Source organism: Pan paniscus, chromosome 13, assembly GCF_029289425.2.
Source record: "Pan paniscus chromosome 13, NHGRI_mPanPan1-v2.0_pri, whole genome shotgun sequence".
Classification (NCBI taxonomy): Eukaryota; Metazoa; Chordata; class Mammalia; order Primates; family Hominidae; genus Pan; species Pan paniscus.
In genome coordinates this window covers 48290732-48304862 of record NC_073262.2, presented here as the reverse complement: position 1 = coordinate 48304862, position 14131 = coordinate 48290732, and the positions used below count along the sequence as shown (strand labels likewise).

The 14131-nt window shown below is 39.2% G+C and overlaps 1 protein-coding gene across 2 annotated transcripts in view; it reads right to left on the bottom strand.

Moving 5' to 3' along the window:
• Positions 1–14131, bottom strand: part of MAP3K2 (mitogen-activated protein kinase kinase kinase 2) — an 89644-nt gene that overhangs the window by 42446 nt on the left and 33067 nt on the right. Inside the window, exon 2 of one of the 2 annotated variants that reach the window (XM_034954241.3) lies at positions 1981–2049. In XM_034954241.3, coding sequence (XP_034810132.1) covers positions 1981–1984 — 4 coding nt within the window. In that variant the 5' untranslated portion in view covers positions 1985–2049. Of the gene's footprint in view, positions 1–1980; positions 6637–14131 lie in introns of both variants that reach the window. The other variant, XM_057301412.2, reaches the window with a different exon arrangement.

Genomic DNA, 14131 nt, shown 5'->3' with positions numbered 1-14131 from the left:
CCCCCACCACGCCTGGCTAATTTTTTGTATTTTTAGTAGAGATGGGGTTTCACCGAGTTAGCCAGGTTGGTCTCGATCTCCCGGCCTCGTGATCCGCCCACCTCGACCTCCCAAAGTGCTGGGATTACAGATGTGAGCCACTGCACCCGGCCTACTTATTTATTAAGAAAAATGAGAATGGAAAAAAAAATAAGTACCGTTTTCTGTTATATATGTAAAAAAGGGTGGGGCCAGTTGAACAAAACTTCCCATATTAGGAAGGTGACATACAAAACAAAGGGCAATTTAATTGAGTTCCTTACTTGGCGGGCTTGAAGAATTACTACTGGGCACTTATTTACCCATAAGTACACTTATGTACTTATGGGTAAGTACAATGGTTTTTTTTGTTTGTTTTTTTGAGACAGAGTCTTGCTCTGTCGCCCAGGCTGGAGTGCAGTGGCGTGATCTCGGCTCACTACAAGATCCGCCTCCTGGGTTCACGCCATTCTCCTGGCTCAGCCTCCTGAGTAGCTGGGACTACAGGCGCACACCACCATGCCTGGCTAATTTTTTGTATTTTTAGTAGAGATGGGGTTTCACTGTGTTAGCCAGGATGGTCTCAATCTCCTGATCTCGTGATCCACCCGACTCGGCCTCCCAAAGTGCTGGGATTACAGGCATGAGCCACCACGCCCGGCCCAATGGGTTTCTGACACATGTTGGAAGGACACTGAATTGAGCACAAAACCAAAAAATACTTGGAAAATAATTTTTTCAAAAATCTTTTATCAGAAATGTTGGATTAAATACCTTATATGCTTACTCATGATATTTGAAAAATAATTACAGAAGAACATCCTCAATCAAAAATTCAAACATCTGTCATGGTGTTCTGCGACTAACTTTGTATATGTTTTTAAGCAATGAATGTTGCCCTACTATAGAGCAGTATTATCTGAGGCTGACAAAAATAAATTTGATCGATACACAGAGTACAAGTGACAGCACCCAAAATGAAAAGTTGAAAGGAGTTCAGTAAAAGTACATCCAATTTGGAGCTGAAAGTAAGGCTGACTAGAGTGGAGAATTTGGGCTACAAGGGGGCACTGCTACTCATGACTACAGAAGAGGAAGTGGAAGAACAATTTTTAAAGTAGGGAGGTGAAGTCTAAGCTTACATACTTGCTACAATGACACACAGTGAAAGTGTCCTAGCCCCCACTTTCATCACATGGGCAAATATAAGTTCTTCATGAGGGGGTGTGTGTGTGTGTGTGTGTGTGTGTGTGTGTATTTGTTTTGTTAAGCAAGAAGTAGAAAATGTGTGATAAAGGCAAACTCTGGCAAGCAAATGTCAGAATTAAATCCCAGGATCAGTCTAAGTTTCAAAATTTAGCATCCAACTACTCAGTACCATTTTTCTTGATTTAGGATAGGGTGGGCCATTCATGACTCCATTTCCTTCTAGTGTCTTCCTGTCTAACTAATTCCCTGCCTCACGCTGGAACCCTTAACACAAAGGAGAAAAGGAAAAAACAAAAAGGAGGTAAAGAGGAAAACAAAATGATATGTAAACTGAACATACACAATCCATTCCCATACTTTAGTGTCTTTAAACTAACATTATACCACAATATACGACCAAGAGTTGTATAACATATTCTCCCTGAGCACCAATGATTTGCTGCTCTATGAATGATAAAATTAAATTTTATGATTTCTCTCTTGCCATCAGACTTCAAGCAAATCACAACACATCTTAACAGCTTATTTTGAATGTCCCTACTGTTATGCATAAAATGATCATTCTAAAACTACAGCAACACAAAAAGTACTTTAATTCAAAGTCTATTAAGTAAATATAAAACATTTCATAAATCTGCTATATCATAAAATTTATTTATAAAAAGGTTTATAATAACACATAATAGAGAAAGTTTTTTCACTTCCATTCTATCCTTTAATTATTACTGAAAAACGCTTTTAGTTTGAACTCACCCATTATGGCAAATAGCTCAACAATTTGAAAATTAGGAAAATGGTTCTCCCATCAGCATTCTTTATGGCCTGAGAAGATAAAACAGATCAACATATTAATAAAAAGAAACAGAAAAGGAGCCAGAAAAGAAAAAAAAAAGTCAGTATAAATAATACTAATGAAAAATATACAATATGAATACTTTACACATTTCGCTAGGGGGAGGTGTTTTATATTGAAGGTTGATCATGTAGGCACCCCCTTGCCTAACACATACCAAAATTCCAGACTCCCAGAAGAAAAGCAGGTACTCAGCATAAACCATAGTGTTTGTACAAACCATTATCAGTTGGAGGCAGGAACTCTCCTGAAATCCAAGTTCTCAGGTGTCAGCCAAAGGCTGACTCCTAAGCAGGCCTTCTACAAATCAGCAATCAGGCCCACTACATTAACTCTTTTTCTATATAAGCAGCAATAGGAAACTAATATGTTGGTTTAAAAAAAAACTGCATAAAGCAATAATTATAACTGTGTTGCTGGGTATACAATATATAATAATATAATTCACATAATATTAACAGCACACAGGAAAGGGAAAGGATAGAGTTACATAAAAGAAAGGTGTTTATGACCAAGTGCAGTGGCTCATGCCATAATCCCAGCACTTTGGGAGGCCTAGGCAGGCGGATTGCTTGAGCCCAGGAGTTCGAGACCAGCCTGTCCAACACGGCGAAACCCCATCTATACAAAAAAATACAAAAATTAGCCGGGTGCAGTAGTGCATGCCTGTAGTTCCCAGCTACTTGGGAGGCTTGAGGTGGGAGGATCACTTGAGCCTGGGAGGTTGAGGTTGCAGTGAGCTGTGGCACTCCAGTCTGGGCGACACAGCGAGACTGTCAAGAAGAAAAAAAAAAGTGTTTGTATACCATTGCAATTAAGTTGATATTACCTCAAACTATGTTATTACAAGATGTTAACTGTAATCCCCAGGTCAACTAGAAAATAAGATGAAAAATATGAGTGCCAACATGACACTATGAATGGAAAATTCCACAAACCTGTTCTCATGTGATATGTCACAGTCAAAAGGCAGATGCACAACTCAGTTTATTCAGCATCCCCCAGGAGAAAAAAGACCCTACCAGCCCCTTCCACTGCAATATATCTTTTCCATGCATGCCCAAATTCCCCCATGCAAGAGGCCTACAAGGGTAATAAAATAGAAACTTTGTTTCAGACACAAAATTATTTTAAAAATTGTTGGCTAGTACAGTGGCTCACACTTATAATACTAGCAATTTGGGGGGGCCAAGGTGGGAGGATCACGTGAGCCCAGGAGTTTGAGACCAGCCTGGGCAACATAGGGAGACTCCCATTTCCACCAAAAAAAAAAAAAAAAAAAAGATTTAAAAAAGAAAATGCCAGGTGTAGTGGTGCATGCCCGTAGTCCCAGCTAACTGGAAGGCTAAAGTGGGAAGACTGCTTGAGCCAGGGAGGTCAAGGCTGCAGTGAACTATGATTGTACTCCAGCCTGTGTGACAGAGCGAGACCCTGTCTCGAAAACATTTTAAAAATTGTATAAAATTACCTTTAGCTATATGAATAAGATGTATATGAAACATAAAAGAATTTCATGTTTAGACTTGGGTCCCTTTCCCAAGATACCTCACTATGTATATGCAAATATTACAAAACATGAAAAAATCCAAAAAACTTCTGGTCCCAAACATTTTGACCCGAATATGTTGCCTACAACAGACACTTTTTTGGGGGGGCAGGAGCAGGGTCTTGCTCTCTTTCCCAGGCTGAGGTGCACTGGCATGATCACAGCTCACTGCAGCCTTGATCTGCCAGGCTCAAGCAATCCTCCCACCTCAGCACCCCCGAGTAGATGGGACTACAGGTGCATGCTATCACACCCAGCTGATTTTTAAAAAAAGATTTTGTACAGATTACCCAGACTGGTCTCAAGCTCCTGGGCTAAAGTGATCCTCCCAGTTTGGCCTCCCTAAGTGCTGGGACTACGAACCACAACACCTGGTCTACATTTTAAATTCGAAGACAAAATAGGTTGACAGTAAAAGGATAGAAAAAGATATACTATGCAAACAGTAGTCAAAACAGACCTGCAGTGGCTACACCACTATCAGGCAAAACAGACACAAAAATTGTTGTGACAAACAGCATTTTATAATGAAAGATAGCCAATACATCAAAAAGATATAGCAATTATAAACTTATATGTACCTAACAACAGAATCGCAAAATACACAATGCAAAAAAGTATAAAATTCAAGGAAGAAACACAATTCAAAAATAAAAGTTGGAGATTTCAATGCCCTGCATTCAATAATGGATAAAATAAGTAGACAGAAAATCAATGAGGAAATACAAGACTTGTACAACACTATAAACTACTAGGCTTAACAAACACCTACAGAATAATCAACCTCAAAACAGCAGAATATACACTCTTCTCAAATACATATAGAACATTTCCAAGACAGACCAAATATTAGGTAATAAAACAAATCTCAGTAACTACATGGATTGAAATCACACAAAGTGTGTTCTCTGACAAAAATGCAATAAAATTAGAAATTGGCAACACAAGGATATCTGGAAAATTCACAAATATGTGAAAATTTAAAAACATAAAAATAATCAGTGGGTCACTAGAAGGCATAAGGAAAATTAGAAAATACTTTGAGATAAAAATGAAAACACATCAAAACAAAATTTATTGGATGCATCTAAAGATAAAATTTATAACTGTAAATATTTACATTGACAAACAAGAAGGATGTCAAATCAATAACCTAACCTTTGACCTTAAAATACTAGAAGATGAGGAACAATTTAAATCTGAAACAAGCTAAAGGAATAGGGAGTAGAAAATAAAAATACCACTGAAATTTAAAAAAAAAATCAAGAAAACAAAAATTGGCCCTTTGAAAAGATCAACAAAACTAACAAACTTTTAGCTAGACTAATCAAAAAAAGAAGAGGGAAAACACAAATAACTAAATTCAAGAATTAAAAAGGGAGCAATTACACCAACCTTTCAGAAATAAAAAGGATAAGAGAATACTGTTAACAACTGTACATCAACAAATTAGATGACTTAGATGACATAGACAAATTCCTAAAAAGAAACAAACTATCAAAATCGACTCATCAAGAAGAAATTAAGAATTTGAACAGACCTATAAAAAGTAAAAAGACTAAATTAGAAATGAAAAATTTCTCACAAATAAAAGCCCTGGACCAGATCACTTCAAACATTTACAGAATTTACAAAAACTGGTAAAAAAAAAAAAAAAAAAAAAAAAACAACAGAAGGAACACTTCCCAATTCATTGTGAAGCCAGTATTACTCCAATACCAAAACCAGATAAAGCCATCACAAGATGAGAAAACTAAAGATCAATATCTCATCAATACAGATGCAAAAATCCTCAATAAAATACTAGCAAACCTAACCTAGAACATTAAAAAACAAATTATATACCATGCACATTTGGGATATATCCAACAAAATCAAGGTTGGTTCAGCACATAAAATCCAATCAATGTAAAAAACCACATTAACAGAACAAAGAACAAAAACCAGGCAGGCACAGTGGCTCATGCCTGTAATCCCAGCACTTTGGGAGGCTGAGGCAGGCGGATCACCTGAGGTCAGGAGTTCGAAATCAGCCTGGCCAACATGGCAAAACCCTGCCTCTACTAAAAATACAAAAATTAGCCAGGCATGGTGATGGGCACCTATAATCCCAGCTACTTGGGGAGGCTGAGGCAGGAGACTCCCTTGAACCTGGGAGGCAGAGGTTGGCAGTGAGCAGAGATCATGCTGCACTGTACTCTAGCCCGCGCGACACAGCGAGACTCTGTCTCAAGGAAAAAAAGAAAAAAAAGAAAGAACAAAAACCAAATCATCTCAAAACATACAGAAAACACATGTGCCAAAATTCAACACCCTTTTATGCTCAAAAGATAACAAACAGAAGAGGACATAATCAAGTTGATTATGGTGAAAAACAGGATACATTCCCAGTAAGGCCAGGAATATGGGGATGTGCACTCTTGCCACACATCTATTTAATATTGTACTAGAGGTTCTAGTCAGAAGACGAGGCAAGAAAATGAAATAAACGGAATCCAGATTGGATAAGAAGTAAAACTATACCCATTTGCAAGTGACATAATCTTAGATACAGGAAAACCTAAGAAACAAACAAAAACAGTATTAGAATCAATAAACACGTTCAGCACAGATGCAGGATACAAGGTCAACATTCAAAAATCAATTATATTTCTATACATTAGCAATAAACATTCTGGAAATAAAATTAAGAAATCAATTTCATTTACAATACCACCAAAAAAAATAAAGTACTTAGGAACATATTTAACAACAACAAAAAAATGCAGCTTGCACTCTAAAAACTACAAAACACTGTTGAAAGAAATTAAAGTAGACCTAAATATACAGAAAGACATCCCATATTCATGAATGGGAAAACAATATTTTTAAGATAACAATACTCCCAAAGTTATCTACAGATTCAATGAACTCTCTATCAAAATTCCAATGGCCTCTTTTAGCAGAAATGGAAAAGCTGATCCTTAAATTCATATGAAACTGCAATAGGCACTGAAGAGCCGCAACAATACTGAAAAAGAAAAATAAAGATTCTCAGTATCATCTGTCATCAGGGAAATGCCAATAAAAATCAAAATGACATACTACCTCACATCCAGTAGGATGACTATAATCAAAAAGAAAAGACAATGACAGGTGGTAATGAAGATGTGAAGAAATATGAGCCACTGTTTCCACTCCTATTGTATATACCCAAGAGAACTGGAAGCACACAACCACACAAAACCCTGTAAATTCAATGCAGCACTATTTATAAGAACCCAAATGTCCATCAACTGATGAAGAGATAAACATGTCCTATATCCATATGATGAAATATTATTGACCATGTGTGGTGGCTTACAGATTACATCTGTAATCCCAGCACTTTGGGAAGCTGAGGTAATTGGATCACTTGAGGTCAGGAGTTTGAGACCAGTCTGTCCAATGTGATGAAACCCTATCTCTCCTAAAAACACAAAAATTAGCTGGGCGTGGTGGCAGGAGCCTGTAATCCCAGCTACTCAGGAGGCTGAGGCAGGAGAATTGCTTGAACATGGGAGGCAGATGTTGCAGTGAGCCCAGATTACGCCACTACACTCCAGCCTGGACAACAGAGTGAGACTCCATCTCCAATAAATAAATAAACAAATAAATAAAATTCAGTCATTAAAAAGAATAAAGTACTTATACATGCTCCAACATGGACAAATTTATACTAAGTGGAATAAGCCAGATTTTTTAAAAGCCCCATATTCCACTTACATGAAATGTCTAGAATAGCAAATCTACAGAGACTGAAAGTAGATTAGTGATTTCCTAAAGCCAGGGTATGGGGAATGACTGTGAATGAGTATGAAGTATCTTTTGGGGGATGAGGAAATGTTCTGGAGTGAGGCAGTGGTGATGGTTGCACAACTCTGTGAATAAATGAAAGATTACTGAATTGTAGTATTTAAAAGGGTGAATTTCATGGTATGCAAATTATATCTGAAAAAGGAAGGAAGGGAGAAAGGAAGGAAACAAAATAGAAGTGGCTGGTTCTATGAATAACTAGAGATCATTTGCTCACCTAGAGAAGCAACTGCCTCAGCTCCAGTCAATAGCTGCTACAGAAGTTCGGGCTCAGTATTATCAGATATGCTGGTTTTTCAAAAAGCCCTAATCCAAATTTTAATGTGAGATCTCCCCAATTTCAAATATTAGCAACTAATTCAAATTTTTACAAAAACAACCATGTTATCCTTGCATGCTGCCATTTTGTAAGCACTGACAACTTTAATTTCTTTTTAGTTATATTATTTTCAAATGTCAAGTAACATTAAGGAATTATCAAAGAAAAAATGTAAAAATTATTAACACAGAATATAACATAAAACAAGAAAGTGTTCCTTTCTTTTCTTTTTTTTTTTTTTTTTTTTGAGACAGGGTCTCACTTTGTTGCCCAGGTTAGAGTGCAGTGGCATGATCACCGCCTGTGGCAGCCTCAACTTCCCTGACTCAAGTGATCCTCTTGCTGCAGCCTCTCAAGTAGCTGGGACTACAGGTACGCATCATGCCTGGCTAGTTTTTTGTTTTTGTTTTTTTATATGGCGTCTCACTGTGTTGCCCAGGCTGGTCTCAAACTCCTGGGCTCAAGCAATCCTCCTGCCTCGGCCTCTCAAAGTGTTGGGATTACAGGCCATCCAGCCTGGTCTCGAGAAAGTGCTCCTTTCATCATGCCTATCAGTACCATTTCAAGGGCAACCACTATATTACCTCAGTTTTTAGGACTTTTAATCAAGACAAATATAAGACTAAATTTTAAACAGCTGAGAAGAAAACATCTAGTCTAAACATCTTATTTTAAAATCTGAGGGCCAAAAAGATAATATAACTTATAAAGTTGGACAAAGCTAAGACTTGAATACCTGTTTATTTCTTACTCAAGTAAACTTTCCATAATGCCATATCACTCCAATTTACCTTTTGAGGAAACAACTAGCTGGAATAGGAAATTCTCCTACCATACATATGCACATAGAGAAAGTCACAAAGTGGTTGGGGAAGTTTTATTTAGTATATTCTCTTTCAATAAAAATTTAAATTCTCAACGAAATTTTTCAGGTGGTTTTGTTTTGTTTTCTGAGACAGGGTCTTGCACTGTCACCCAGGCTGATGTGCAGTGGTACTATCACAGTTCACTGCAGCCTCAATCTCCCGGGCTTAAGCAATTCTTCCACCTCAGCCTATAGCATTTGCTACCACGCCCAGCTAATTTTCTGTAGAGATGGAGTTTTGCCACGCTGCCCTGATGTCTGCAAGTACCAATCCCCACTGTACGGCTGAGGAATCCGAATATGACTGAGATACAGCTGATTTAGAGGAGGTAATTGCAAAATGAGCCTAAAACATCTCACTGAACCAGAAAGAAAGCACATAAAGACTTATGGGGACATGTCAAAAGGCCACAGGCACAACTTGAAGGGGATTCCACTAATCAAATATGGGACAATTTGAGCATCAAAATAAAAATAATGTTGGATTACAGGCCCCCTGAATAGAAAAATGAAACAATGAAGTTAGGCCCAATAGCTATAATCTCAGCTACTCAGGAGACTGAGGCAGGAGGATCACTTCAGCCCAGGGGTTTGTGTCCCACCAGGGCAACATGGCAAGATCCCATCTCCTGAAACAAAAACAAAAACAAAAAAAAAAGAAAGAAGAAAACCATAAGTCCATAAAAACAAAGATAAACAAATAAATCAACAATGGGAGGAAGAGAAAGCTTTTTCTTACAGTAGAATGTCAACTAATGAATGTAATAAAATTAGAAAGACCACCATTCAGCAATCATCAATAGAAATAATTAAGTAATAATTCAACCAAGAAAAATCAACAAATGCTAAAGCTAGTGGATGAAAAGTGTGATGAGGAATGAGTTACTTAGTTTCAACACACCATCTCCAAAAAATAATCATTTCCACTCATTTTTCAAAGGAAAAAAAGTACCCTTTTTAGTGTAGAAACCCAGCAGATAAAAAAAAAAGCTTAAGTCAAGTGATCCATGTTAATTAAGATCATCAGTAACAGGCAAATTAAAATCATGTACCTAACTAGCCTGACTTCAATTTTTAAAAATTAAAAAAAATGTGCCAACTGGTAAGGTAACACTGAGAAGAATACCACATCACCTCTGTGATATTGCTACCAAAAATTGATAACCTGAATTGATTCATAGGGAAGCATTAGACAAATCCCAATTGAGAAATAGTCTAAGAATTAACTGCTCTGTAAACCTCAAAACTGTCAAAATCATGAAAGTCAAGGAAACGTTATGGCTGTTCTAGATTGAAATACATCAAAAAGACACAACAACTAAATGCAAATTATAATCCTGATTGAATTATTTTCCTAAAATGACCATTATTGGGACTACTGGCAAAACTTGAATGGGTTCTGTGGATTAGATGATATAATCCACAGGTTCTATCAATGCTAACCTCCTCATTTTGACAGTTGGATTCTGGATATGTAGAAAAATGTCCTTATTGATAGCAATTACAAACTAAAATGTTGTGGGGTGATGGGACCTCATGTTAGCAAGTTACTCTCAAATAATCAAAACAAATTTCTTTATACTGGTTTTGCAACTTTTGGAGCTTAAAATTAATATTTCAGAAGAAAAAAGTGTAAAAACAAAAACAAAGTGAAAAAAAATCTATTCTTCTCGTCTTATCAAGAAGCATCTCTATTTTTCCAGTTGCTCAAAACAAAAATTTTGAGATAGGCTTGACCCCTCTCATGCTCTCACCTTATATTCCAGTCCATCAGCAAATCCCATTAGCTTTCCCTTAAAAATATATTTCACTACTCCAAGCCATAATCCTCTCTTGCATGGATTACTGAAATAGTTTCATATCTGATCAACTTGATTTTACTCCAAACTCTAATATAACTCATTTCCTATACAACAATAAGGATCATCCTTTTAAAAAGTAAGTCAGAGAATGTTAATGCTCTCTCTCTGTCAGAAAGTACTGGTAGTTTCTCTACTTTGAATAAATTCCAAAGTCCTTGCCATGGCTTACTTCATATAATCTAGACTTCCTTACTTCTTGTTTTGTTTTTGTTTTTGTTTTTCTTTTTTGAGACAGGGTCTTGCTTTGTCACCCAGGCTAGAGCGCAGTGGCCCAATCACGGCTCGCTGCAGCCTTGACCTCTTGGGCTCAAGTGATACTCCCACCTCAGCTGCCCAAGTAGCTGGTACTACAGGTATGCACCACCATGCCCAGCTAATTTTTGTATTTTCGGTAGAGACGGGGTTTTGCTATGTTGCCCAGTCTGGTCTTGAACTTCTGGGCACAAGCAATCCACCTGCCTTGGCCTCCTAAAGTGCTGCGATTACAGCCGTGAGCCACCATGCCTGGCCAACTTCCCTACTTTTGATGTTATATTCTACTACAGTAAAGGTTAGATACAGAACACTGCTACTTCTGCCAAGACTAACACAATGGATGACCCCATCCCCACCACTGCAAAAAAAGAAAAGAAAAGAAAAGGCTGTTTAAATACCGGTAGGCTAAAAACATAAATATCCATTACAGCTTCCATGGCAATGCACTCTCACGAGTCTCCATTCTTCACTCCACTTCCCACATCTCACCTGAGTCTGCTTCAGAATCTCTTCTTCCTTGTCTGGCTATTAAATGCCAGTGTCATTTGAAGTTTCATTCTTGCACTACTACTCTTTTCATTCTATTGAGTCTCTTGAAGAAACATCACCTATAAACTAACCCTCAAATCTGTATCTCCAATCCAGACAGAGCTAAGCTTCAAATTCCAAATTATATAAAACTAGTTGTTAGATATTTTAATCCTTGGCCACATGCTTAGGATGGCAAAAGCAGTAAGTTAAAAAAGAGTGCATGCTTCCCTCTCCCTCTCCCTCCCCCTCCCCCTCCCCCTTCCCCTCCCCCCCTCCCTCTCCCTCTCCCCACGGTCTCCCTCTCCCTCTCTTTCCACGGTCTCCCTCTGATGCCGAGCTGAAGCTGGACTGTACTGCTGCCATCTCGGCTCACTGCAACCTCCCTGCCTGATTCTCCTGCCTCAGTCTGCCGAGTGCCTGCGATTGCAGGCGGGCGCCGCCACGCCTGACTGGTTTTCGTATTTTTTTGGTGGAGACGGGGTTTCGCTGTGTTGGCCGGGCTGGTCTCCAGCTCCTAACCGCAAGTGATCCACCAGCCTCGGCCTCCCGAGGTGCCGGGATTGCAGATGGAGTCTCGTTCACTCAGTGCTCAATGGTGCCCAGGCTGGAGCGCAGTGGCATGATCTCGGCTGGCTACAACCTCCACCTCCCAGCCGCCTGCCTTGGCCTCCCAAAGTGCCGAGATTGCAGCCTCTGCCTGGCCGCCACCCCATCTGGGAAGTGGGGAGCGTCTCTGCCTGGCCGCCCATCGTCTAGGATGTGAGGAGCCCCTCTGCCTGGCTGCCCAGTCTGGAAAGTGAGGAGCGTCTCTGCCCAGCTGCCATCCCATCTAGGAAGTGAGGAGCGTCTCTGCCCGGCCGCCCATCGTCTGAGATGTGGGGAGCGCCTCTGCCCCGCCACCCCGTCTGGGATGTGAGGACCGCCTCTGCCCGGCCGCAACCCCGTCTGGGAGGTGAGGAGCGTCTCCGCCCGGCCGCCCCATCTCAGAAGTGAGGAGACCCTCCGCCCGGCAGCCGCCCCGTCTGAGAAGTGAGGAGCCCCTCCGCCCGGCAGCCGCCCCGTCTGAGAAGTGAGGAGCCCCTCCGGCGGCAGCCACCCCATCTGGGAGGTGTACCCAACAGCTCATTGAGAATGGGCCATGATGACAATGGCGGTTTTGTGGAATAGAAAAGGGGGAAAGGTGGGGAAAAGATTGAGAAATCGGATGGTCGCTGTGTCTGTGTAGAAAGAAGTAGACATGGGAGACTTTTCATTTTGTTCTGTACTAAGAAAAATTCTTCTGCCTTGGGATCCTGTTGATCTATGACCTTACCCCCAACGCTGTGCTCTCTGAAACATGTGCTGTGTCCACTCAGGGTTAAATGGATTAAGGGCGGTGCAAGATGTGCTTTGTTAAACAGATGCTTGAAGGCAACATGCTCGTTAAGAGTCATCACCACTCCCTAATCTCAAGTACCCAGGGACACAAACACTGCGGAAGGCCGCAGGGTCCTCTGCCTAGGAAAACCAGAGACCTTTGTTCACTTGTTTATCTGCTGACCTTCCCTCCACTATTGTCCTATGACCCTGCCAAATCCCCCTCTGCGAGAAACACCCAAGAATGATCAATAAAAAAAGAAAGAAAGAAATATCATTTGAAAAAAAAAAAAAAAGAGTGCATGCTGACTACTTTGAGTCTTCAGAATGATTATACGATAAAAGTAAATCCCTTATTTGGTAACCCCTTGTATTTATTACACACAGCCAAATATACTTCCTGATTTAGTGAGATACTGAGATGAGGCTCTGGCAAAGACACCCTGATTTTATCTCTTTCACATATAAGATTTCATCATGATTGTCAGACTGTCAGACTGGAAAACCTCAAAATTCACAGGACACTGGGTAGTGTACCCAGAAGGGTGTGGTCTCAAAAGTAGATAAAAATTATGCTAAACTAAATGCTACCCTGGTTCTACCTAATGAAACTTAAGAGCAAGACGCAAAGGATCTGTTTCCAAGTAATTTAACTGCTTCCCAAAACATACAAGAATGCAAAAATGTCCAGTGCCCAACAAGGTAGAATTCATAATATATGGTATTGAATCAAAAAGTACCAAATATGAAGAGAGGCAGGAAAATGTGAGCCAGTCAACTAACAATAACAGACCCAGATATGACACAAATTATAGAATTAGTACAGTTGTCACAGCTATATTCCATATGTTCAAGCAGATAGAGGGAAGACGCTAAGTGGAGGCATGGAAGATGTTTTTTAAATGAAATTTTTACAGATAAAAAATACAATGCCTAAGATGAAAATTACACTGAATGAAATAAACAACAGTAAATCAGACATCGGAGAAAAAGATTAGTAAACACAATAATGATGACAAAAAAATAAAACCAATAAACAACTACAAAAAATGAACAGAGCATAAGCAGACACTAAGACAAACTGAAAGGAGCCTAATATACATTCAACTGAAGTCCCCAAATGACAGCAGGGCAAGATAGAATGTATACTTGAAGAAATGCCATAACTGTTTGGAATTTGACAGAAACTATAAACCCATAGATCCAAAACTCTTTATGAACCCAAGGCACAAAAAACTTGAAAAACACTTTACCAAGGTGCATCACAAACTGCTTAAAAAACACATTATACACACAGAAATAGCAATAGGATGACAGCAGACTTTCTCATCAGGAATAATGCAAACCAGAAGACAGAAAACATCATCATTAAAGTAAAGGTATACCTCAGATATTGCGGGTTCAGTTACAGATGATGGCAATAAGGCAAACATCATAATAAAGTGTATTTTTTTGTTTCCCAATGCATATAAAAGTTATGTTT